Source organism: Neomonachus schauinslandi, chromosome 16, assembly GCF_002201575.2.
Source record: "Neomonachus schauinslandi chromosome 16, ASM220157v2, whole genome shotgun sequence".
NCBI lineage: Eukaryota > Metazoa > Chordata > Mammalia > Carnivora > Phocidae > Neomonachus > Neomonachus schauinslandi.
Genome location: NC_058418.1, coordinates 46,094,928 through 46,122,550, shown reverse-complemented (window position 1 = coordinate 46,122,550; position 27,623 = coordinate 46,094,928). Strand labels below are relative to the sequence as shown.

The following is a 27,623-nucleotide window of genomic DNA, read 5'->3' as shown; positions in this document are numbered from 1 at the left end:
CACAAATGACACTCAAAAAGACACCAGTGCCATCCTATGAAGAGCTCTACCATGTCATATATGCCCCTCCAGTCTCTGTCTTTTTGCTTGTGACAGGGAAGAGGAAATGGAACTAAGAAAGAATATGATTTTCTCCCTGAAAAACATCATATAATCTTGACATATGTGGGTTGGGGATTTCATACCATTAATAAACCTTTACACCATAATACTTATCACAACCTTCTTGTCTTTTTTTTGTTATATGAAAGTGTTTATTTCATTTTATACTAGCTTATTGTTGAATATGACTGTCTGCTCTCAGTGCACAGTTGGAATAAATTCTTTAGTTGATAATGACAATGACAGCCATCCTTTAAAAGTGACATGAGCTGGTAACTTAGTTAAGGCTGCTCTAACATAGACTGGGTGGTTTATAAACAATAGAAATTTCTTTCTCCTAGTTCTGAAGGGTGGAAGTCTGAGATCAGAGAGTCAACATGGTCAGGTTCTGGTGAGAGCCCTCCTCCAGGTTGCAGACAGCCATTATTCTCATTGTATCATCACATGATAGAAAAGGTGAGAGCTCTCTGGGGTCTCTTTTATGAGGGTGCCAGTCCTATTCATGAGGACTCTACCTTCATGATCTAATTACCTCCCAAACCCCTCACCACTTATATCATCATTTTGGGGGTTATGATTTCAATATATGAATTCTGCAGGGACACAAACGTTTAGTACATATCTAATTGATTAGATGATGATGCTGGTAATGGAGAAGAAATTATAAATTTTTATGGAGGAGGGAAGGTGGAATTTGGGAAAAAAACATATCTGATCAATATAAAGGAAGTCTACCTTAATCACCCTCTGTGGTGACAAGTATTAACTGTAAGCCTGAATAATAATTAAATAGAAAAAACAATTTGCTAAAGCTAATTAAGAGCTGGGAGAGGCAGAATGAAGATGGAAAGTCTTGCAAAGCATGCAAGAAACTCACATATTTTTCTTTTATTTTTTAGATAGCCCTTTAATAACAAAGGAACAAAACCTCCTCCTTTCATTTTGGCTTTAGCTTACATTTAAACTAATCATATTCAATCAGTAGAGCTGTTGTTCTAAATTCAGGGAAGGTGCTGACCCATCATGTTACCTAACATTCAATCGATAGCTTTCCTTTTTTCAGTGTGTTTTATAATCAATATGACCTGCTGGAATCTGTCTTCTGGGTTTCACTTTAGCTTTGCCAAAGTAAAAGAAGTCTCAAGTGAGAGTCAGGGTAAGAGGCTCACAGCTCCCTGTCAAGCAAAATCCTTTGCTTCGGTAAGTCTCTTGATATTATTGCCATTGGTATCCTCTAGTCAATGAATAAGTCCCTTGGAATGGCTCTCAGGAAAAGCACAATCCATTTTGGGAATGGCTATGACATTTATGTATTAAAGAAAAGACGCCCACCATGATAAACTAGAATGTTATTCTTTTTTTTTTTTTTTAAAGATTTTATTTATTTATTTGAGAGAGAGAGTGAGAGAGAGCATGAGAGGGGAGAGGGTCAGAGGGAGAAGCAGACTCCCTCTTGAGCGGGGAGCCCGATGTGGGACTCGATCCCGGGACTCCAGGATCATAACCTGAGCCGAAGGCAGTCCCTTAACCAACTGAGCCACCCAGGCACCCTAGAATGTTATTCTCTTATTTTCCTATTCTTGTGAATTTATTTTATAGATTTCTCATATTTGTAGATTTCTCATATTTTATAGATTTCCTCATAACTAAGGCAAAGATATAAGAATTCTGCTCCCTTATGCCAAATAAAGACGTAATTCACTACCCTTTTGTAAGTACTCACTGATAGTATATAAAGCACTGTAAAAATTAGTTAAGAGGACTGACTATAAATCAAGCTTTAAAACACACCCTTCACTCTCACATACAGAAAAAAGAGATACAATTTTGAAACTAGGAAGAACCAGGCATGTTATACTCAAAAACAAGATCAACACTGTATCGACCAGAAATGGAACAGAAGCAATAAGAGGGTCCTGAAGCCACAGACCTCCTTGGCTCTAGGTCCTAGAGTCAGTAAAGGAAGCTTGAGGGACAAAATGAAAACCAAAAAGGTTTTTCAGGAAGTAAGGGATAAGGGCCAGTGTTCCCAGCCAAGAGAGCTTTCCCGAATTTGAAAGAAGGCCGAACAAAGCTGTGATGTTCCCAAGGTAATAGTCTACACACACTTGTGCCAGTGGTGGTGGTGAAGTACAGACGGTCATGTAGACAGGCCCTATGTCAAGCCACTGTCAAGTGTAATGACTGAATCTGTGATTTTTCCAATATCTCCATTGGGGGGAAAAGGATCAACACTTGATTCTGGGCTTGAGATAGTTGTTCAGGGTGAAGGCAAATGAAGAAAATGTTAGACAGGGAGGCAAGACTACTGAGAATGAGAAAAAAATACACCTCATGCCAGATTAATCTATTATTTAAAATTCCAAATCCTAAGAAGGACAGTTGCAAGCTTTCAGCTAATGAATTCATTCTCAAGCAATCTATAGAACTAAGTGAAATTGATTAGAAAATGTTTCTGAGATCCTCAAAGAGATGCAGGGTGGTATAATATATATAAAACAAAAATTATGAAACAAAAACAGATATGAATCAAGAATAGTGGCTATGAGTAATCAATTATAAATCTTGGAATTGAAAAATATAGCCACTGAGGGGTGCCTGGGTGGCTCAGTCGTTAAGCATCTGCCTTCAGCTCAGGTCATGATCCCAGGGTGCTGGGATCGAGCCCCGCGTCGAGCTCCCTGCTCCGCGGGAAGCCTGCTTCTCCCTCTCCCGCTCTTCCTGCTTGTGTTCCCTCTCTCGCTGTCTCTCTGTCAAAAAAATAAATAAAAATCTTAAGAGGGGTGCCTGGGTGGCTCAGTTGGTTAAGCGACTGCCTTCGGCTCAGGTCATGATCCCAGGGTCCTGGGATCGAGCCCCACATCAGGCTCCTGGCTCAGCGGAAGCCTGCTTCTCCCTCCCCACTCCCCCTGCTTGTGTTCCTGCTCTCGCTGTCTCTGTCTCTGTCAAATAAATAAATAAAATCTTTAAAAAAAAAAAAGAAAAATATAGAACTAAAAAATTAAATAGATGATATAAACTTTAAATTGGCCAAAATCAAAGGCAGAATCTGTAAACTAGAGCATGCCACTGAGGAGGCATCAGAGAGAGATAAAGAGATGAAAGATATGGATGACAAATAAAAATAGACATGTAGAATTGTAGTGGAATGTGTGTGTGTGTGTGTGTCTGTGTATTTTGCTCAAAGTAGGAAATAAAGGACTGGCAAAGAAGAAACATTTGAGGAGATAATGGCAAAAAATTTCCAGTATTTAAAAGGGTCAAATCTTCTGATGCATTTAAAGAGAAATCTACGAAAATCAAGAATAAAAACATAGTCTTAAAAGCACCTTGTGAGAAAAAGAAATGATCTATAAAAGAGTAATAACCTGACTAACTATGGAATTTTATCAGCAATAATTGATGCCAGAGATCAATCTTCAAAGGAAAAAATCCCATCATATAGAATTTCATACTTAGCTAGCTAACTATCATGCAAGAGTGAAGGTGAAATCAAGATATAGTCAAATATACATAAATTATGAGACCTCTATAGAGCACAGAACTTAGAGGTATATAATTTAGCAAGAAGAAATACAAACCAAGAAGGAAGCAGAGAGATACAAAAAAACAAAAGAATAAATAAAAATCAGCAAATGATTTTGTTAACTAGTGAGTAGTTAATTACTGACAAAATCAATAACTCTGTGGTAAAGAAGAGAAGATCCAAAATTCTATACAATAATAGAAAAATTATGGAAGTAGGGAAAGATCAAGATATAATAAATGGGTGATGGAGTCTTTGTCTTATTCTTAAGGAGGACGAAGATTCTTTCATTATTGTTAGAAAAAGATATGATTTATTTCTTAGCAATGTAAACAGAGCCACTTAAAATAAGATCTATAGATTTTAAATGACTATAGGAAAAATGTATGAGAGGTAGTAGTGGTTGGAGGAGGGCTTGGAGAAAATTCATCAATACAATACAAAGCAGAAAAAGAAATAAAGAAAAAAACCCAGCATAGTATATGGGAAATGACAGGGTAAAATTGAGTTCATATACATCAATTATAATAGATTTTAAAAGGTCTTGGTATGGAAGGTTGAATAATGGGCCTTCAAAGATGTCCATGTTCTAATCCCTGGTATCTGTAAATATGTTGCCTTACATGTCAAAAGGGACTTTCAGATGTGATTAAGGATTTTGAAATGAACAGATAATCCTGGGTTACTGGGATAGTCCTAATGTGGTAACAAAGGTTCTTATATGAAAGAGGCAAGAAGGTCAAAGTCAGAGATATAAGGATGGAAGCAGAAGTCAGGGAGTAGAGAAGATGGTATGCTGCTGGCTATGAAGATGGAGGAAGTGGTCACAAGCCAAGGAATGTAGGTGGCCTCCAGAAGCTGTAAACGGCAAGGAATTAGATTCTTCTCCAGAGTCTCAAAAAAGTACACAGCTTTATAGATATATTTTAGACTAATGTTCTCCAGAACTATAAGATTATAAATTTGTTACAGCAGCAACAGAAAACTAATACACTTCTCAATTGAAAGAGTCTATCAGGACTCCTGGGTGGCTCAGTTGGTTAAGCATCTGCCTTCAGCTCAGGGCATGATCCCAGGGTCCTGTGATCAAGTCCCACATCAAGCTCCTTGCTCAGCAGGGATCCTGCTTCTCCCTCTTCCTGCTCTGCCTGCCACTCCCCCTGCTTGTGCATTCTCTCTGACAAATAAATAAATAAAAATCTTAAAAATATAAAAGACAGAGTCTATAACTGGATTTTAAAAAATCTAGTCATACGCTATTTAAAAGAGATTTTAAGAAGAAGATAGGAGGGGAAGAATGAAGGGGGGCAAATCGGAGAGGGAGACGAACCATGAAGACGATGGACTCTGAAAAACAAACTGAGGGTTCTAGAGGGGAGGGGGGGGTGGGAGGATGGGTTAGCCTGGTGATGGGTATTAAAGAGGGCACGTTCTGCATGGAGTACTGGGTGTTATGCACAAACAATGAATCATGGAACACTACATCAAAAACTAATTATGTAATGTATGGTGATTAACATAACAATAAAAAAGTAAAAAAAAAAAGAGATTTTAAGTTGACACACAAAACTAAGACACACACAAATCTGAAAATAAAGGAATGAAAAGATATACCAGACAAATGCTAACTAAAAGAAAGCTGATGTAACAATATTACTATCAGGCAAAACAGAATTTAAGTCAGAAAACATATTTAGGGATTAAAATGCACAGTATCTTATGAAAAAAGGAATAATATACCAAGGAGAGATAAAAGTCATGAATTTATATGCACCTATTAACATAGCTTTGAAATATATGGAGGAAAAAATTGACATAATTACAAGGAAAAATGAAACTATTATATCATACAAATAATTAGTAAGGCCATAAAAGATTTAAACAATATCATCAATAAGCTTGATCTAATACAAACACACAGCCAGTTAGTCTTTTACACTCAATCACTAGAGTCTATATTCTTTTTTAAGGTCATGTGAAATATTTATAAAAACCAACCATAACTATGTCTCCCAAAACACAAATTCAAAGACTATGTGTCATGGAAACTATGTGTTCCAAATTCATTGTAGTTAAAAGTTATCTATTAAAATTCTATAAAAAGGGGAAATGTAAAGAATTAAGAATATATACCCATATATAACTCATATATTAAAAAGAAAATCACAGTAAAGTTTACCAAATATTTATAATAAAAAAGTATTCCAAACAAAAATGATTGTTATGGAGCTAAAATGTTGCAAAAAGAGAATATTTATAAGCTTTAAAGGCATGATTAAACTAAGATTTAAAATATTGTTAAACATTCCAATTAAGGTTTCTTGAAAAAGAATGAAATGATTATAAAGAACTTGGAAAAAATGGTAAAACTAAGAGCAGAAATTAGTGTATGAACATTTTAAAATCATACAAAACTATTTGGAATAGTTTTATGCCAATACATTTGCATTTAGATAAAATGAAAAATTTCTAGAAAAATTTAAATCATTATACAAAATGAATCATTAGTTAAAATCTCATCACTTCTTGTACGTCTTCCGCCCTCAATAAACACATGAAATTCCTATGACTAAATGCCTTTTTCACCAAGGAATGGATCCTACTTTATGTTGATTATATAAAGATCTTTTCAAAAATTCAAAAGAGGAAAAGCTAAGTCATATTATAAGACTATGATATTCTTGATACCAAAACCAGAAAAATGCAATGTAAAAAATTAAAAACAGATGCAAAAATCTAAATAATATGATAGCAATCATATTGGTAGTGTAACTCAAATAATATAACTAGATGTAGCATTCAATGATTCATCAGTTGCATATAACACCCAGTGTTCATCACATCATGTGCCATCCTTAATGCCCATCACCCAGTTACCCTATCCACCCCCATCTACCCTTCCACAACCCTCAATTTGTTTCCCAGAGTCAAGAGTCTTTCATGGTTTGTCTCCCTCTCTATTTCCTCCCATTCAGTTTTCCCTCCCTTCCCCTATGATCCTCTGCGCTATTTTTTATATTCCACATATGAGTGAAACCATGTAAGTGTCTTGCTCTGATTGACTTATTTCACTTAGCATAATACCCTCCAGTTCCATCCATATCAGTGTAAATGGTAGGTATTCATCCTTTCTAATGGCTGAGTAATATTCCTTGTATATATAAACCACATCTTTATCCAACCATCTGTTGAAGGACATCTCCACAGTTTGGCTATTGTGGACATTGCTGCTATGAAGACTGGGGTGTAAGTGCCCCTTTGTTTCATTATGTCTGTCTCTTTGGGGTAAATACCCAGTAGTGCAATTGCTGGGTCATCGGGTAGCTCTATTTTTAATGTCTTGAAGAACCTCCATATTGTTTTCCAGAGTGGCTGTACCAGCTTGCATTCCCACCAACAGTATAGGAGGGTTCCCCTTTATCCACATCCTTGCCAACATCTGTCATTTCCTGTCTTGTTAATTTTAACCACTCTTACTGGTTTAGGTGGTATCTCATCATGGTTTTGATTTGTATTTCCCTGATGACAAGTAATGTGGAGCATTTTTTCATGTGTCTGTTGGCCATTTGGATGTCTTCTTTGGAGAAATGTCTGTTCATGCCTTCTACCCATTTCTTGACTGGATTATTTGGGGTTTTTTTGGGTGTTGAGTTTGATAAATTCTTTATCGATTTTGGATACCAGCCCTTTATCTGATATGTCATTTGCAAATATCTTCTTCCATTCTGTCAGTTGTCTTTTGGTTTTGTTGACTGTTTCCTTTGCTGTGCAAAAGCTTTTTATCTTGATGAAGTCCCAATAGTTCATTTTTGCCCTTGCTTCCCTTGTCTTTGGCGATGTTTCTAGGAAGAAGTTGCTGCAGCCAAGGTCAAAGAGGTTGCTGCCTGTGTTCTCCTCTAGGATTTTGATGAATTCCTGTCTCACATTTAGGTCTTGCATCCATTTTGAGTTTATCTTTGTGTATGGTGTAAGAGAATGGTCCACTTTCATTCTTCTGCATGTGGCTGTCCAATTTTCCCAGCACCATTTATTGAAGAGACTGTCTTTTTTCCATTCGATATTCTTTCCTGATTTGTCGAAGATTAGTTGACCATAGAGTTGAGGGTCCATTTCCAGGCTCTCTATTCTGTTCCATTGATCTATGTGTCTGTTTTTGTGCCAGTACCATGCTGTCTTGATGATCACAGCTTTGTAATATAGCTTGAAGTCAGGCATTGTGATGCCTCCAGCTCTGGTTTTCTTTTTCAACATTCCCCTGGCTATTCAGAGTCTTTTCTGGTTCCATACAAATTTCAGGATTGTTTGTTCCAGCTCTGTGAAAAATGTTGATGGCATTTTGATAGGGATTGCATTGAATATGTATAGACATTTCAACAATATTTATTCTTCCAATCCATGAGCATGGAATGTTTTTCCATCTCTGCATCTTCCTCAATTTCTTTCATGAGTGTTCTATAGTTTTCTGAGTACAGATCCTTTGCCTCTTTGGTTAGGTTTATTCCTAGGTATCTTATGGTTTTTGGTGCAAATGTAAATGGGATTGATTCCTTAATTTCTCTTTCTTCAGTCACATTGTTAGTGTACAGAAATGCAACTGATTTCTGTGCATAGATTTTGTATCCTGCCACATTGCTGAATTGCTGTATGAGTTCTAGCAGTTTTGGGGTAGAGTCTTTTGGGTTTTCCACATAAAGTATCGTCATCTGCAAAGAGTGAGTTTGACTTCTTTGCCAATTTGAATGCCTTTTATTTCTTTTTGTTGTCTGATTGCTGAGGCTAGGACTTCTAGTACTATGTTGAACAATAGTGGTGAGAGTGGGCATCCCTGTCATTTTCCTGACCTTAGGGGAAAAGCTCTCAGTTTTTTCCCATTGAGAATGATATTTGCTGTGGGCTTTCTGTAGATGGCTTTTATGATATTGAAATATGTTCCCTCTAACCCTACACTTTGAAGAGTTTTAATCAAGAAAGGATGTTGTATTTTGTCAAATGCTTTTTCTGCATCAACTGAGAGGATCATATCATTCTTGTCTTTTATTAATGTGATCTATCACATTGATTGATTTGCAAATGTTGAGCCACACTTACAGCCCAGGAATAAATCCACTTGGTCGTGGTGAATAATCCTTTTAACGTACTGTTGGATCCTATTGGCTAGGATCTTGGTGAGTATTTTGGCATCTATGTTCATCAGGGGTATTGGTCTGTAATTCTCCTTTTTGATGGGGGTCTTTGTCTGGTTTTGGGATCAAGATAATGCTGGCCTCATAGGATGAGTTTGGAAGTTTTCCTTCCATTTCTATTTTCTGAAACAGCTCCAGTAGAATAGGTATTATTTCTTCTTTAAACGTTTGGTAGAGGGGCACCTGGGTGGCTCAGTTGTTAAGTGTCTGCCTTCGGCTCAGGTCATGATCCCAGGGTCCTGGGATCGAGCCCCGCATTGGGCTCCCTGCTCAGCGGGAAGCCTGCTTCTCCCTCTCTCACCCCAACCCCCACTTGTGTTCCCTCTCGCTGTCTCTCTCTCTGTCAAATAAGTAAATAAAATCTTAAAAAAAAAAAAAAAGTTTGGTAGAATTCCCCTGGGAAGCCATCTGGCCCTGGACTCTTGTTTTTTGGGAGGTTTTTTTTTTTTTTTTTTTAAGATTTTATTTATTTATTTGAGAGAGAGAACGAGAGAGAGTGAGAGAGCACGTGAGAGGGGGGAGGGCCAGAGGGAGAAGCAGACTCCCTGCCGAGCAGGGAGCCCGATGCGGGACTCGATCCAGGGACTCCAGGATCATGACCTGAGCCGAAGGCAGACGCTTGACCATCTGAGCCACTCAGGCGCCCTTGGGAGGTTTTTGATTACTGCTTCAATTTCCTTGCTGGTTATTGGTCTGTTCAGATTTTCTATTTCTTCCTGTTTCAGTTTTGGTAGTTTATAAGTATCCAGGAATGCATCCATTTCTTCCAGATTGCCTAATTTGTTGGCATATAGTTGCTCATAATTCTTAAAATTGTCTATATTTCCCTGGTGTTGCTCATGATCTCTCCCCTTTCATTCATGATTTTATTAATTTGGGTCCTTTCTCTTTTCTTTGGGATAAGTCTGGTTAGAGGTTTATGGATCTTATTAATTCTTTCAAAGAACAAGCTTCTATCTTCATTTATCTACTGTTCTTCTGGTTTCTATTTCATGATTTCTGTTCTAATCTTATTATTTCTCTTCTCCTGCTTGGTTTAGGCTTTATTTGCTCTTCTTTCTCCAACTTCTTTAGGTATAAGGTTAGCTTGTGTATTTGAGATTTTTCTAATTTTTTGAGAGAGGCTTGTATTACAATGTACTTCCCACTTAGGACCACCTTTGCTGTGTCTCAAAGGTTTTGAACAGATGTGTTTTCATTCTCATAGGTTTCCAGGATTTTTTGGAGGAATTTTTAAACTCTTCTTTAATTTCCTGGCTGACCCATTTATTCTTTACTAGGATGCTCTTTAACCTCCAAGTGTTTGAGCTCCTTCCAAATTTCCTCTTGTGATTGAGTTCAATTTTCAACACATTGTGGTCTGAATATATGCAGGGAATAATCCCAATCTTTTTGTATCGGTTGAGACCTGATTTGTGACCCAGTATGTGGTCTATTCTGGAGAATGTTCCATGTGCATTCGAGAAGAATGAGTATTCTGTTGTTTTAGGATGGAATGTTCTGTATATATCTATGAAGTCCACCTGGTCCAGTATGTCATTCAAAGCTCTTGTTTCTTTGTTGATTTTCTGCTTAGATGATCTGCCCGTTGCTGTGAGTGGGAGTTTGAAGTCCCCTCCTATTAATGTATTATTGTCAATGTGTTTCTTTACTTTGGTTATTAATTGGTTGATATAATGGCTGTTCCCATGTTGGGGGCATAAATATTTACAATTGTTAGATCTTCTTGTTGGATAGACCCTTTAAGTATGATATAGTGTCCCTCTTCATCTCTTACTACAGTCTTTGGCTTAAAATCTAATTTGTCTGATATGAGGATTGTTACCCCAGCTTTCTTTTGAGGTTCATTAGCGTGGTAAATGGTTCTCCACCCCCTCACTTTCAGTCTGGAGGTGTCTTTTGGTCTAAAATGAGTCTCTTGTAGAAAACATATGGATGGGTCTTGCTTTTTTATCCAATCTGATACAGTGTGTCTTTTGATTGGAGCATTTAGCCCATTTACATTCAGAGTAACTATTGAAAGATATGAATTTAGCGCCATTGCATTGCCTGTAAAGTCCCTATTTCTGTAGATTGTCGCTGTTTCTGTCTGGTCTATGTTACACTGGGGCTCTCTCTTCACTTATAGGATCCCCCTTAATATTTCTTGCAGAGCTGGCTTGGTGGTCACATATTCTTTCAGTTTCTGTCTTTCCTGGAAGCTCTTTATCTCTCCTTCCATTCTGAATGACAACCTTGCTGGATAAAATATTCTTGGCTGCGTGTTCTTCTCATTGAGTACCCTGAATATATCATGCCAGCCCTTTCTGGCCTGCCAGGTTTCTGTGGATTGGTCTGATGTTAGTCTGATGTTCCTCCCTCTATAGGTAAGGAGCCTCTTGTCTGGAGCTGCTTTCAGGATTTTCTCTTTTTCTCTAAAATTTGCAAGCTTCACTATTATATGTCAGGGTGTTGATCTATTTTTATTGATTTTGAGAGGGGTCCTCTCTACCTCTTGGACATGAATGCTTGTTTCCTTCCCCAGATTAGGGAAGTTCTCAGCTATAATTTTCTCAAATATACGTTCTGGCCCTCTCTCTCTCTCTTCACCCTCAGGCATCCCCAAAATTCTGACATAGGTATGTTTCATGGCATCATTAATTTCTTGAAGCCTTTCTTCATGGACTATTAGTCGTTTTTCTCTCTTTTCCCCAACTTCCTTTCCATTAGCCTGTCTTCTAGATCATTTACTCTCTCTTCTGCCTCATTCACCCTAGCTGTTAGAGCATTCAATTTAGACTGCATCTCATTATAGCATTTTTTAAGTTTGGTCTGATATCTCATTTCTGCACTAAGAGATTTTTCTAGTGTCTTTTATGCTTTTTTCAAGCCCAGCTATTAACTTTATAACTGTTATCCTGAATTCCATCTCTGACATCTTACCTATATCCATATCAATTAGATCTGTGGCAGAGAACCTTACCTCTGGTTCTTTCTTTTGTTGTGAATTTCTCCTTCTAGTCATTTTGCCCAGAGAAGAATGGATGAGCAAGTGAGCAGACTCAAAAATATCAACCATGACCCAAGCCAAATACACACTAGATAAATCTGAAGAGGTCAGAAACCAAAAAAGAAAAGGAAAAGCAAAAAATAAAAAATAAAATAAATAAAATTTAAAATATTTAAAGAGTAAAAAAAGAAAGGGTGGGGGGGGGAGACAATGTAATCTCTCAGGTGGTCCAACCACCCTGTTTTGACATGGTTAATATTTAATTAGAAAATGCAATAAAAATAAGGTACCATTCACAAGAAGAAACTTAGAAGAGATGACAAAAGATGTGTAAGCCTTTATTAAAAGGACATGAAAGAAACCCTAATAGATGTTCAGACTAATGATAGCAGTACAGCTATTAGTGTTCTTTTTCTAGTCATGTAAATTTGGACTACTTATTCATCATCCCTGTGCCTCATACCCATTTATTCAAGTTGTAGAGCATTACATAAATACACACAAAGAGCCTGGTACATAATGAGTGTTAGCTATTATTGTTATCATTAAGACCTAGGGTTCAGAGGACTACCATACTCTTGCACCATTTAAGACAGTGGGGATACTGACGCTGGGTTACCATAAATGGAATACAACAAAAAGCTCAGAAACATACCCAGGTACATATTAGATCTGGAATATAACAGCGAAGGCTTTATAAATCAATGGAAAATGGAAGGGCTATTAAGTAACTGGTGATAGGACAACTGACTTTTTTTAAATTTTTTAAAAATTTATTTGAGAGAGAGAGAACTAGAGAGAGAGAGAGAGAGAGAGCACAAGCAGGGGGGAGGGGTAGAGGGAGAGGAAGAAACAGACTCCCCACTGAGCAGGAAGCCCGAAGAGGAACTCGATCCCAAGACTCTGGGATCATGACCTGAGCCAGCCAAAGTCAGATGCTTAACTGACTGAGCCACCCAGGCACCCCATGGCTTTCTTTATGAAAAAGAAAATAGACTTTATCCACATTTATACAGAAATAAATTTAGTTGGATTAAAGACATGAAAAATGTGTCTAAAGCTATTTAAACAGAAGAGCAGGGATATATTTCTTAAACCATAAATAAAAAACAGACACAAGGAAGGAAAGATTCATAAAGTTGACATTAAATTTAAAATGTCTTTAGAAAATCCAAAACCCCATTATAAACGAAGGGTCAGTGCCCATGATGTATAAAGAACATCTACATATAGGTCATTGATAATGGATAATTGACAGAAGAGGAGACCCAAATGAAAAAATTCTCAACAGTAATAAGGGAAATACAAATTAAATTGTATTCTATTTTCAGACTAGCAAGAACTTGACAATAATAAATTTTAGCCTGCTGAAGAAATAGATGTCTCAAACCATCTTGGAAGGGCACATTGATATAATCACCTTACAGAGTAATTTGGCAATATCTAATGAAGTTGACAATGCACTTGTCCTAAGACCCAACAATTCCACTGCTAGACATATACCCTTTCTATACATACCCAAAAGTATATGTATCTTGCATATGAACACAAGGAGACCTGTATCTGTTAACTAAAGTATTGTTATAATAACCCAACTGTCAACTAGTGGGCAAAGAGATCAACAAACCATTTGTAAATGGAATATTCACAGCAGTTAAAATGAATTAAATAGATTTATAGTATTAACATGAATAGATATTGAAAACATAATCTTGAGTCTAAAAAAATGAGTCACAAGATGTTACATGCAGTGATATAATTTATATACATTTAAAAAGCAACAATATGTCACTGTAGAGTATTTATAAACACATATATACTTGTAATATAAAAAGCATGGCTTGTATACACATCAAATTCATGATAAGGTTGCCTCTGAAAAAAGAATAAAATGAGACTGACAAGGAGAATAGATGGGGTTCCAACTTTAACATTACTACATGATTTCTTTAAAGTAAAGGATCTGAGGTAAGTGTGGGGAAAGGTTAACATGTGTTAGCTTCCAGTGTTAAGCATATCTCTTAAATTTTCCTGTATTAAAAAATATGTTAGATACACACAGTTCTTGACCTCTAGAATCAAACATTTCTGTGGTAAGACAAAAAAGGACTGGACTAAAATTCAGAAAATCTGAGTTATAGCAGAGGGGATGCCACTCTTCCACGTATAACTGTGGGCAATTCTCTCAACCAAGAGAACTTCAGTTATCTGATCTGCTCAATGGGGTCACTGCAAACCTTAAGGGAGTGGGTATGTTTGAGGACACAGAAAGCTATGGCATAAATCATATTCAACAGAAGAGTTGAGCTAGGAGCTAAAACCTAAGTACTATATTGTAAATGTATGCCTTAGTAAACAAAGCTACTATTTTGCAAAATCTCTAAGAAACAAAAAATATATATATAAAGAGGTATAACAACTGCATTTGGTCTCGGATTCATGCCCATTTCTTTTCCTTTTTCCATATATCTTTTTTCTTACTTGTTTCCTTCCATAGATGCAGTGGTTCATTCCCATAGCAGAGCTAATGTACCCACTGAAAACTGAGAAACAGCTCATTCTATCTTCTCTTCACACACACATCATGGGGTGTGATATCTTAAGATGGTCCTAGGGTCCAGAGGACTACCATACTCTTGCCTCATTTCTGCCATCACCCAGAGAGAAGGCAGGAGCTCTGTGGGTAAAGCAGAGCCTACACACTCTTGCCAAAACGGCCTTTCTCTGCTCTGCTCTCACATTCTGATATTTTTAACCCTCCAAAGCAGAGGTGACTTACTCTACTGTTTTGAGTCCTTCATCTTAAATCCAAATAAATCAGCCACAGAGAACCTTTAGGGGAGGCTGGTATTTCAGGCATTCCAAAGCAAAGGAGAACTTACTGTTCCAGGTCACACAACCCTCTGCTTTTACTAATCAATTTTTTTTTTTTCTGAACACTCAGAGCAAGTTAAGCTTTACTGAAACAGAAAAAAAATATAATCTTCACTGTTTCTTCACTCCATATTATACTAAGAAGTTTCAGGGTTTTTAATCATTTTTTTTAATACAGATTTATTTCTGAGAAATTAAAAAACACTCCAAGTGTAATTTATTTTCCCAACAGCATGGTGAAGGTGGGCTTCCAGCTTCCTATCTCCTGCCCCTGCAGCTGATGGCAAACACATGTCTATTGCCAAGCAAGGGAGAATCTAATCACAATGGTTGCTGTGATGTGCAGGCCATGCACAAGGCTGAACGTGGCAAGCGGCTGACAGTGGGAGCCGCATCGGGGGGAGGGCTGACATTTTCCAACAGCCAAAAGAGGAGAGAGGATGAGCCTGCCTATCAGGGCATCCAGCAGGAAGAGAGAAGTTCCAGAAGACCTGAATCCTTAGTAATCACAGAAGGAGTGAAGAGTGTGCCCTTGCCCTGCTTATCTCTGAGTGAGAAATGAAATGCAATAAATATTTGACCACCGCTAACCTGGGTACTGAGCTCTCAGCTTACTTAGGGAAAAAAACTAGTAACTGAAACTTTTCCCTAATGCCTGGTAATTTCTGTGAGAATGAATTTGCAGGTTCAGCACTGTACATCAGTTTCGAAATTTAGTAAATGGTATTTCTATTTCTTCCCACTGTAGTTAATTTCCCAGTTAGTGTCATTCAATTCCTATAATATTAACACGTTAGTATTTATTTATTAGGATATCCATAAAAAATCCAGCTGAAATATGAAAGGAGTTAACTTTTCAGCCATGAGAATTACAGTTGAAACTACTTTTATGCTGGAAGGACAATCGGCTCAACCAACACCAGTTTTCCAAGAGAGGGTATGTGGGAAAAACAGTCTACAACAGATCGCTTGTATCACACGCTTGGCTGCTTGAAACTGGAGCTTGCTCATTTAAGAGGATACTAAAGAATCAAAAGATGGAATCATGCAACCTTTGTGGAAAAGAAAAAATCCCATTTTAACAACCAGCTGGGTCATTCAATATGTAAACTGTATTAGTAAAAACCAATAGATTCTTGGTGTGATTTTTTGGTTTTTAACATGTATCAAAAAGTGAAATCTGGAGCTACCTGAGAATGAACCAAGCGGCGGGTGCTACCCCGGTACCCAAGCGTTCTGGTGGTTTCCGCCCATCTCCTCCTCTGTAATCCACTCGGACCCTCCTGGGCCACCTCGACCACTCGGATGCCTCTCTGCCTCCTCCACTGGGAGCTCAGCACACACAAAGCTGGACCACAAGCAACCCTTCCTAGGCAGTACCCCTTGCTTTCCACCAAACCATCAATGGACTCATTGGATAAAGACTAGCCGAGGCGTCTTTTCTGTAGGATTTTTCTTTAAATATTATTAGACATTATTCTCCACACAAGATCCACAAGGCGCTGCGACAAGGGTGCGGTTGTGTCCAAACCTCATGCTACAAAGAGCAGTGACTGTGCGGGAAATGGCTGCCTTTATAAGAACTAATGACAAATGATAATAAAAAGGAACAACAGTAAATGAATGCTTATCGGGACCAATGACTCTGAGGAGCTGCCACAAGTCAGCAGAAAACTATGATCCTGTTCCTTCTAATGGGTGACTTTTAAAAAATTAATAATTGATTTTTCAGAAATATCTGACAAATACTAAAACCAAATGTTAGCGTTCATTCCAATATCAATAACTTGGGGATAGGAGAAGGGCTATGCTGGTAAAATTTCATATTTAAATTTATAAACCTTTTTTTTAATCAAAAATATTTTCAATTGCTGGATAAGAAATTTCTAAATTCTGTAAAAATTGGTATTATCTGTTAAAAATTAGCTTATAGAAGACCAGCAGATATAAATATCATTATAAAATACATAGACATAAGACAGACTCATTCTAGAACTATTACATATCTATTTTTGTATCAATCCTTGTTTTGCTGTTTTCTTTAATTTCGACTTTTGGCAAATACTATCTTGCTGTATTTCACACATCCTTATAAACTATGTTAAAATATTGCTAAAAGGAAGAGAGGATAACACTAGAATAAGTATACTAACAAATTTGTGGCCAAAAGGGTTCAAATTAAATATAAAAAGGCATTTTCAGTTACAGAGACATTTAAAAGGTGCCAATTATTTTCACGTTCTTGTATGTGAGCTGGGAACATGCTGGGCATGAACTTTGCTCTCCTGGTCCCTGAGAGATCACTGTGCACCCTGAGGATAGGCCACCCAGGTGCCAGTCACCAGGGTCCATTCTGAGGGAGAGAACACAGGGCTCATAGCCATTCAGAAGGTAACCTTGTCAGGCAGTTTCTCTCTGAAGTTTGAGATGCGACGAGCAATTTATATTCTTTCTTCGGTCATTGAAGGCTGTTCATTTTTCATATGTGATTTACTAATTATGGAATGTTTGGCTTTCTAGAATCAAAGACTATTATAAAATGTCATTTTAAAAAATCTTTAACTTTTGCACTATGTTTATAAGTAAAACATTCTGCTAACTTTTAAAAAAAAAAAAAAGGTGTTTTCTGGAGGTGGGCGGGCTTAGGTATAGTTCAGTAATAAGATCTTTGAAGCATCCTCCCGAAATTATACTAAATATATTTGCTTGTTTACCAAACTATATGCATATTGTGTTTCTTAGCCAACAAAAGAGTTATAATAAAGAGGAACTGGGGATGAGAATGACAGTCGAACCATATAAATCTCTACTTCTGGTGATCATTTTCAAAGGCATTTTGTAAAAACAGGACCACTGCCTGTAAGTATAGGCAAAGCTGTATTTTCATCCCATGATGGTCCCGCCATCTACTCACCATGCGTGCTTGAAATAATGCGGGGATGAAGGACTGGTTAGATAGGTTGAGAATCCTCGGGGAGTCCTTTAAGACGTAGATATTGCCAAAATCAACTTGAGTGGGATGTACATAGATAACTGGGCCTTCTCCGATGCTTTTTATGCGACATACCTGCGTTCGACGCAAGAGAAAGAACAGGAGAATAGCTAAAAATGGCTGGCCTTGGAGATTGTTTGAAACAGAAGCTTCTGGCCACCACTTTTTTAAAGAGCAGTGGCATTAAAGGGTGCTTACGAGAACTGTCATTCCTTCTCTCTGTACTCTGTGGTCAGAAGGATACAGAGATGGCCATGCTGGTCAGACCCATGAATCCAGCCTGGAATTCCTCCCCCAAAAGGGTGACTGGCTTGCCTGGTCAGCCCAAGCCGCATACTGACAGGAAACAACAGGGCTGTCCACGGCACAGAGCTGTGTAGGCTGGGGACTGAAATCCACCTTGTTCTGCTCTCCCCAGCCCTGTGCCTTCACCAAGGCATTGTGTCTGCCTGAGGAAGAGGGGCCTTCTTCTTTCATGAAGTGCTGTCTGCTCAGCAAGTGACCTTCTCACGGCAGGTGCCCACACCAGTGCCACCTTTCGAGTTGGCCTGCCTTTGTGATGCTGCTTTTTAAGTCAGGTGCCTTATCTGTGGCACCGTACATGAAGAGATAAAAGCAGAACCCTAGTTTACTCTGCAAACATTCAGAATCACTTCAAACAAACAGCACCAGTATTTTACTATTGCAGAATGAAAATGTAAACCAGAAGATAGCAAATACGGAGTATGCAAGAAGTACAGCAATTTTAACTGTCATTCTTTCCTTGTCAAGTTTTGCCATTCTAACTGGTGTAAGGTGGTATCTCAATGTGGTTTTGATTTGAACTACTGGGGATTTACCCCAAAGATACAGATGTAGTGAAAAGAAGGGCCACATGCACCACAACAGCCAAAGTGTGGAAGGAGCCGAGATGCCCTTCAACAGACGAATGGATAAAGAAGATGCGGTCCATATATACAATGGATTATTAGCCATCAGAAAGGATGAATACCCACCATTTGCAACTGGAGGGGATTATACTAAGTGAAATAAGTCAATGGATTATTAGCCATCAGAAAGGATGAATACCCACCATTTGCAACTGGAGGGGATTATAGTAAGTGAAGTAAGTCAAGCAGAGAAAAACAATTATCATACGGTTTCACTTATTTGTGGAACATAAGGAATAGCATGGAGGACATTAGGAAAAGGAAGGGAAAAATGAAGGGGGCGGAAATCAGAGAGGGAGACAAACCATGAGAAGACTCTGGACTTCGGGAATCAAACTGAGAGTTACAGAAGGGGGGAGGGAGATGGGTGGTGGGTATCAAGGAGGGCAAGTATTGCATGGAGCACTGGGTGTTATATGCAAACAATGAACCATGGAACACTACATCAAAAACTAATGAGGTACTGTATGCTAACATAAAATAATTAAAAAAAAATTTAACTGTAATTGTGAAAACTGGCTCTCACCATAGGGGGGTCCGGGCTCCCAAAGGTCGAGATGTAAACTGTGGACCTATATTCCCCAGTGACCTGGGTCTCCAGGGCCAGAGGTATGTGAACGGTGCTGTGGGGAGGGATGACTCCACAGGGCATGGGACTGGAGAGTAACACGGCAGGTGTGTCTCCATATACCTGGTGGGAGAGAAAAGCCAGATGGATAAGCAAGCCCCTGGCAGGGTATGAATGAAATAGCATATTAAGTTATTTTGAAACAAGTGTCATTCTGAGTCCATGGAGGTTCTTTAAGAGTGTGTCACCATTCCGGCAAGTAAATGGGGATGAGCACCTCAATTCTGCTAAAGGGAAGAAGGGTGTGCATGAGGCCCCAATCCAAAGTGCACAACCCAGCAAGATGCTGAAATTATCCGCAATGTGAATTAGTCCATGGGCCGAATTCCTTGGCCTGGCCCTCCAGGTCTTCATGCTTCACCCCCTCCCCCCACCTCGTCCCTTTGTGCTTTGTCAACAGAGGCTCCTGGTATTTCCTGAGCACATGATACTGCTTCCTACCTCCAGCCCTCTGTACTTGTGTTACCCTTCCTGGAATGCCCCCTCCCTTCGACTGAGCTGAATCTATCCTGAACACCTGCAGGTATCCCCCATGCTCTAGACCCAGGGCTTTTCCTCTGTCCCCAGGGGGCATCCTGTAGTCCTAGTCCACACTGTGTACTATGTATGTGTCCATCTGTTCCATGGACTGTCAACTTCCTAGGGCACGACCTGGGCCTCTCCTCAATACATGCCCATTTCCTGGCCCAAAACATATGCTCAGTACATGTTTTTTTTAAACGGCAAAATAGGTAGGTGAATGAATGAATGAATGAATGTTAACCAGCGTTTATCACTGTATGTTCTTCAAAACCCTGCTCTGTAACATATTACAAGTTTTTTTTTTTTTAAGATTTATTTATTTTATTTGAGAGAGAGAGAAGGCAAGCAGGGGGAGGGGCAGAGGGAGAGGGAGAGAATCTCAAGCAGACTCCCTGCTGAGTGTGGAGCCCGACATTGGGCTCGATCCCAGGACCCTGAGATCACGACCTGAGCTGAAATCAAAAGTCAGCCACTTAACCAACTGAGCCACCCAGGCACCCCACTAGCTTTTATGAAAAACAGCAACAAATACAACTTTAAAAATCCCATGGCCAAACAAATTTGGGTACTTCTGGGAAACCTCAGCTCCTGGAGAGAAAGACAGAGCATACAGATTTCAGCTGTCCAGAGACCCCCACGGTCTTTACACTTGGGCTGGCCTAACAAGGCCTAATCTAACTCAGCATGCCGATGCAGCAGTTCTCTGCCAGCCTTACTCGTGCCTGAAGCCAAAGGGGAGATCAGCAATGCTGATTCTGTCTTTATCTAATATTTTGATATTTTGTTTTAATTTTGCATTGATTTGGATTTCTTAAAATGTGACATGAAAATATAGCTTATCTTGATGACTGAGTTTTTTGGCTCCCCCCTTAAATTCTGTGCTCAAAGCAAGCACCTCACCCTTCTCCCAGCCCAGCTGTGCAGAGAAAGCTCCCTCATCACCCCAGGGGCAGGCTCTGCTAGGAGTTCTCAAGATGATCAGGTGCCACTCCACGCTAGCCTGTTCCACTGTCGATCACCTAAAAGTTAGAAAAGTTGTCTCCCATCAACCCAACCCTTGGCTTCTGGTTTTGTCTCAGAGAAGCCCAGAGAATAATTCTAATTTCCCCTTTTACATAATGGCCCTTCAACTAGTAAAGGATGGCTATTTCATCCTAGCTAAGTCTTTTCTGTCCCTGATTGAACACTGTGCTTCTCATAGAACTTGGATTTCCAGATGATGTCGATTGCCATTCTGGTTACTCCACACATGATTTTTTCATGTTTCCACTAAAAAATTATGATGTCAAGACCTGAAGATAAAATCTGGCACTGCCTTGACCAGTGGCCATCTCCTTCCTTTAGCTGACCCCTTTGTTCCTCTGATACAGCCTAACCTGCCTTGGTTCCATGGCCTCCATACTGGTCTTTGAACTCACTTTGAAACCTATAGTCAAATAAAAACCCCATTTGATTTGGGTTTTTTTGCATGAATTTTTACTAGAGTACTGTCCTTACAGAGCAATAGAGTTTTAAATCCAAATGCATTCTTGGTAAATTGCATCCCATTAGTAACCTTCCATTACTTTGATCTGTACAGATATTTTTGAATCTTTAATCCACATGTATGTAATTGCTTAGTGTCCCGCTTGGCTAGGTGTAGGAGCATGAGGACAGATCCATTTCATAAAACATTAGGAGACAATTTCTTTTTTTCTTCTTTGTGTAGTATCTCTAGCCTTCTAGTTCAACGAGTCCATTTATAAATACTGCATTACCGTATCTTAGTGATGCTGTTCAAGTCACAGCCATGGCCATAAATGAAAACTAGCTCTGCCTCATTTCCCATGAATGATTTATTCATAGGCAATTAATTGCAGGTGCAACTTCTGCATGTTGGCTTAATTGACCCTCTCCTTTCTTTATCAAAGGCAATTTCCCTGGGAAATTAATAACTGTTTACACCTGTAGCCGCTCAATCATGCAGGTGGCAATCCAGCTGCGGCTTTATGACCCCATGCCCAGATTATCCCAGGGTTAAAAATCAGAATAACAGAAGGTCATGTGTTGAGGAATATGGCTCTTTAGAAGGGTTTCTCTTTCTCATCAAGAAAATCCAACTGAAGAAAAATCAACCCTGGAAAAGGATAACATAACTCACCTGAGGCAGGACCGTATAGCATCCTGGGAGGTCATCATGATTGACAAGCTGGACTGTTTTCTCATAGGGGTACTTCAGGAAGCAGTGCCCGAAGTCCACCTCTGGGTTAACCATGTGGAGGGTAGGTACAATACACCTGCTCAAAGGAAGGAGCCCATTAAAGAATTCAAAAGGATAGAGAGCTTGTTTACATATGGAGGAGGCAGAGTCCCAAGTTAAACACCATTTGTCACTGTCACAAAGTTGTTCTCTAATGACTGTATTAATCATTTTCAAATCTCCTCTCCTGTCATTCCTATCCCTTAGCCCCCAGTCACCACTTTTTAATCAAAAAAAGGGCTGGAAGCAGGACTCCTTAAACAGCAGTCTTCCATGGGTAATGACTAACATTTCCACTGTTTTTCATATTTGGCCTTGTTCTGCCAAGGCGCCCCCACAGCGCAAGATCCTTAGGTTTCCAAGTCAAATAGGGCCAATGCCGCCAGCATGGGGTCCTAACTAGCTGTGGCGCTTTGGACCAGTCAGAGTCCCCCAAGGACTAGCTACGGTCTGTACCATCCTAAATTATGGTAATAATTCTAATTCCTATGCAGAACAGCTGTCTTGGATCAGTAGGCTCAGACAGCTGCTCGACCCGGAACTGGCACGGACAGTGGTGACAATACAGTGCCACGGTGAGGAGTACTGGCATCTGAATCAAGAGCCAGGCTCAAATACTGACCTTAACAGGTACAAGCTTGAGCAAGTTGCTGCCCCTCCCAGAGTCCCATTTTGCTCACAGGTAAAATGAAGGTAAGTCTAAGGACTGACGAAAGCAAAATGAACTCTTCTCAGAGCGTTGTGGGAAATACAGGAGGTAATGTGAACGAACAGCATGGCACAGTGCCCACAGCACTGAGCAAGAGCCCCCTCAGCGAGAGCTGATTAACCTGTGCTAGAGGGCACAGCGAGCTGTCGCTGCCTGCTCTCTGCAAGTTCTAAAAGCGATTCTTTCGTTGAGCGTCTTCAAGCAGTTCCTACAGACTGCACCCAAAATAATGACATGAAAGAGAGTCTTGTTAACCCAAAGTCTGAGGGTTAGCATGGGATGGGTGTGCATTTTTAGCTAGAATGAGGTGCCAGTTGACCTGATGACTTTCATAAAGCTAATCCTTTACTACCTGAATACTGTGGCTGATAGGACTTGCAGTATTTGACTTGGGTCACAGAGAAAAATGGCAGGAAACGCAGGGCCGCTTAAGACCCCCCTCTTTTTTTTAATTCAGGATTTCCCATTGACACCTGCTGGGAAAGGCGGCTGAGGTCGGGGGAATATCAGAATAGACACACCCAGAAAGGAAAAGAAATGCAAGACTAGGCAGAAAGGTAAACCTGGGTATAGAAAGGACCAGATGAGCGCTTTTGCTGTGTTTAAACAAACAAAATGATTAGTTAGGGCTTTGGAAGGAACACTAAGTAGACCATTGCAAGGCCTTAGCCTTCAAGTCCTTTACGGTACATCTTCCACAATCTCCTAGGGATGGGATGGACATGTTATCAGGTCTTTACTAAGTAATTTCATGTAGATGATGGCATTTTCATACATACCACCTCAAGTCCCAGACCTGAACACCCGTTTGCTTTGGCAAAATTGTGGCCCATGATTTTATTTATTTACTTAGGATCACCGTCATCATCAGCGTCACGTTCCACCCTGGCAAAGACGGGAACGTGGTCAAGGAGACACAACTGACAGACGGCAGAGCCAGGATCCTCAGCTGGCCCCAGAGCTCACTGCTACCTCTATTAAAACACAGAGAAGGTGGGGATGGTTCTGAGGAGTTGATGTGGTTAGAGGGCCTCATTTGGGCGGCATTTAAGTCGTGGCAACAGTGTCCCGAGGCAGGATGTCTCGCTAAATGGATCTCCCGCTGCAGGACTGTGAACACTGTTCTTTCTGGGCATAACCCTGAAGTACTATATTTAAAGATAAAAATAAAAACCAGCAACTGGTCACCTTTTCCTGGTAAAACCTTTTTAGTTATATACTGGGAAAGGCAGACCATTAGAAAGCACTATTATTCTTAACACCTGCAAAACACACACACACATCCCTTCTCTAATCTCCACCAAAGGTGCCGTTGGCTGTTCCAAAGCTTTGTCGTTTGAATATCAGATTCAGCTTCCCTTCCCAGGAAAGCAGAACAAATGCAGTGGGAACTGACTGCAGGTGTGCTGCCTCTAGGAGACGCAGCCCGTTACTGGCGGCCCAGGGGACGCTGGGGAAGAGAGAAAGCAGGTGAGTGTGATACCTTGCGGTAATTAGGAGCGCCAGCACTTCTTCCCCGATGCCCTCCACGTCCACCACCAGCGCCAGCTCATATTTCTGCACAGTGTTGGAGCACAAGGTCACCTGGAAAGAAAAAGGTGAAAAGCGGCTCTTCTTCAAGGCCAGCCCTCCCTCTGCTCAGGGGGGAAAAGAGCAGGGGAGGGCCACACGGATGAGTAGGGCTTCTAAGTACTTCATTATGGGATGTATGGCGTTTTACATTTTTAGTGGAACAAGTTACATTTCGGGGTCAGGGCCTGCTGAGTTTTTTCAAAGGCCAGGTTAGAAACCAAATGGCTTTTAGCACAATAGGTTTGCTCATTTCTGAGAAGACGGTATCAGAGAAGTCATATAACTGCATCGGGGGAAGAATGACCCTGAAGGATGAGCCATATCAAACAAATTTTAATTACTCAATTTAAATTGTTCTCTATGCCTCTGGGCTATATCCATTATGAAAATTCAATACACCAGTAAAACACCATAGCTAAGTCCCTCTTAGAGCAAAATAAATGAACATAACCATGACAGTTCCAGAAACCAGCATAAGGAGTCAACTAGATAGTCTTCTTTTCAAGAAAAATCAATATCTTGGGACGCCTGGGTGGCTCAGTCAGTTAAGCATCTGCCTTCAGCTCAGGTCATGCATGATCCCAGGGTCCTGGGATCGAGTCCCACATTGGGCTCCCCGCTCAGTGGGGAGTCTGCTTCTCCCTCTGCCTGCCGCTCCCCCTGCTTGTGCTTGCTCTCTTTCTGACAAATAAGTAAAATCTTTAAAAAAAAAAAATCAAAATCTTCTCTCTCCCCTTACCCTCCATATTCATTATTAGAGCAGAAAACAGGAAGCTGCAAATAAAGGTCTATTCAAGGACAATATGTGCCCAGTATATTTTACCCTATGTTTTTTATTTATTATTGTGAAATTTTACATTCAGGCTGTTGAAGTCTTGTCACAATTTTTAATTGCTCAAAGATGATTTGTAGTGGAAGAGATACTTCTAAATGTGGAGAACAGCTTCTGGCATAGGTGAAAGCTTTTCTATCTATAAATTATGTATGAAGGACTAATTAAGAATTTTTTCTTGGTTGCAAAGGGAATCACTGGATGCAAATTCTAGTCTACACAGACATGGTTGAAGTATAGTTCAGGAGCGAAAACTGAAGCTTGAAGAAAGCTTTTCTAAATATAAAGGGGAAAAGAAGATGGAGCTGTTGATTTGGAAAGCAAACTTGTCAGATTCAGAGAGAAGTAGCTGCCCCAGCATGCAGAGATGCCTGGAGTGAGGAAGCCCTGTTTATATCTCTGAGCCAAGGTCAGAAGGCAGAAGAACAAGGAGCTCTGGCAGAAGGCTGCTAGATGGATGCTATGGCTTTTAAAATCTTCCTGTGTGATGTGCGAGAGGCGAAGAGGAAAGGTAGGTAATGTGTAGGCTGAGCACTAAATACAAAATAAATTCTTTGCAACAGTGCTTCTTCCTGGGAAAGTCACAGGTAGGAACTGCTATGATCTGAATGGTTGTGCCCTCCCCACTCCCCCTGCCAACAAAATTCATATGTTGAAGTCCTAACTCCAGTGTGATGGTAATTAGGAGGTGGGGCCACTTGGGGGTGATTAGGTCATGAGGGTGGAGCCCTCATGAACAGGATTAGTGCCCTTATAAAAAAGATCCCACAGAGCTCCCCAGCTCCTCCCACCGTGTGAGGACTCAGGAAGTCAGCAGTCTGCCACCTGGAAGAGGCCCCTCACCAGAACCCTACCATTCTGTCACCCTGATGTCAGACTTCAGTCTCCAAACTGTGAGAAATAAATTTCTGTTGTTTATGAGCCACCCAGTCTTGAGTATTTGTAAAAAGAGCAGCCCAAACAGACTAAGACCACAACCATGAGAAGTTATAACAATATATGATATAAACCTCATTAGGTCCACGGAGAAGCCCTTGGAAGAGCCAAGAAGTCCCAGAAGAGAGAGACTGAGGATGAGTGGATTCATGGTGAGATATTATAAAACATTTAAAACAAATGTGGGGGATAAGACCATAGCTGAATTAAATATTCAAAGATAACAACTAAAGAGAAAATTACCAACCTTAGCTATGGAAGTCTTATTTTTTCTTTCCCAGAAAAAGATAAAATAATTTCAATTTAGTAGCCTTCAATAATGCTAGACCTAACTCTTTGGAGAAGCAAAAGTAAGTGAGGGAGGACAGTAAAACATTTCTCAGTTAGCTGTGAAATAATTCTGCTGGTGGCCATAACCAGAGCATCACACTGTGGGTCTAAATATAAACCACTGTTAGGAATATCACATCTACATTCACCATGAAGTCCAGATGTGTATTAAAAACTGGGTATCATCTATGGCACAAATCTGGACTTTTATTGGTATAAACGATTTGATTCTGAAGGAAAGTAGGCCTTAGTTATCAATGAATTCTTAAATCTTTTAATATTCATACTACCGCGGACACTATCTATATAGAGCAGCGGTTCCACCATGAATCACTAGGATCCATTGTTCTGGTGAAGGCAATGCATCTAGATTGATGGAAATGCCCTAGAGCGGTGTCTGTTCTTTTTGCCCAATATATTTGTAGCTGGTTACTTTGGCCCCAGTAGTTTCTTGCTTTACAGGCCCACTTTTCCACGTGAATTAGAGGCACTCTCTCCCACTGACGGTGAGCATGGAAAGCATACCTTAGCTGTGGTCCTAATAACTATTTGAGAGTTTGGCTCCTTGGCCATATGTGCTGGAAGGCTGTGCACTTTACCCTGATAGCGGCAAATCCCTGGGGGCGGATGGTGCCACTGCTGGGAGTGATGGTGAATTCTTTTGGTTTCATTATGGGTATTTCATCCTTGCTCCAAGATGATCTTTTGTAGTCTGAATACTGATTGCAACTTGAGATGCTTTTATGGCCATCGCCATCCCCAGGGACACGCAGTTGGAAGGTCATGGGGACCAAGGAGGTATTATTGAGGGAACACATCAAGTTATGAGGGAAGCCTGGAAAACAAAATGTGAGGTAAGAAGTAAGAGCCCCACTATAGCCTCCTTTGAACTTCAACCTCGGCTAGCATTGGCAAACCTCTCAGATGAAATGCCTATGCAACTCATTGTTACTTGCTTAACTCTACTTCTCCCTGATATAGTCTTCAATTGTACAATCAAGGAATGCATTTCTTTTCTTCCTTTCTTTCTTAAGAATCACCTGGAACCTTGTACAAAGGAGGAGGGTTGTGATTCTGGATTTCTAAAAAGCTCTCAGATGAGACAGGTGTCAGAGACTCATGGACCACAGCTTGAATAACAAGGCTGCAGAGCATCTAATAACAATACACACTCAGAAATGTAGGTTCTTGGTCTCCATTCCTTTTTTTTCTTTTTCTTTCTTTCTTTCTTTCTTTCTTTCTTTCTTTCTTTCTTTCTTT

At 39.9% G+C, this 27,623-nt stretch overlaps 1 protein-coding gene across 1 annotated transcript in view; it reads right to left on the bottom strand.

Moving 5' to 3' along the window:
* Positions 1–27,623, bottom strand: part of HYDIN (HYDIN axonemal central pair apparatus protein) — a 144,836-nt gene that overhangs the window by 14,871 nt on the left and 102,342 nt on the right. The window contains exons 13-17 of the mRNA XM_021703090.1: positions 26,963–27,198; positions 24,177–24,277; positions 21,886–22,021; positions 19,122–19,286; positions 17,589–17,741 (exon numbers count right to left, since the gene is read on the bottom strand). Of these exons, the coding sequence (XP_021558765.1) occupies positions 17,589–17,741; positions 19,122–19,286; positions 21,886–22,021; positions 24,177–24,277; positions 26,963–27,198 (791 nt within the window). The remainder of the gene's footprint in view (positions 1–17,588; positions 17,742–19,121; positions 19,287–21,885; positions 22,022–24,176; positions 24,278–26,962; positions 27,199–27,623) is intronic.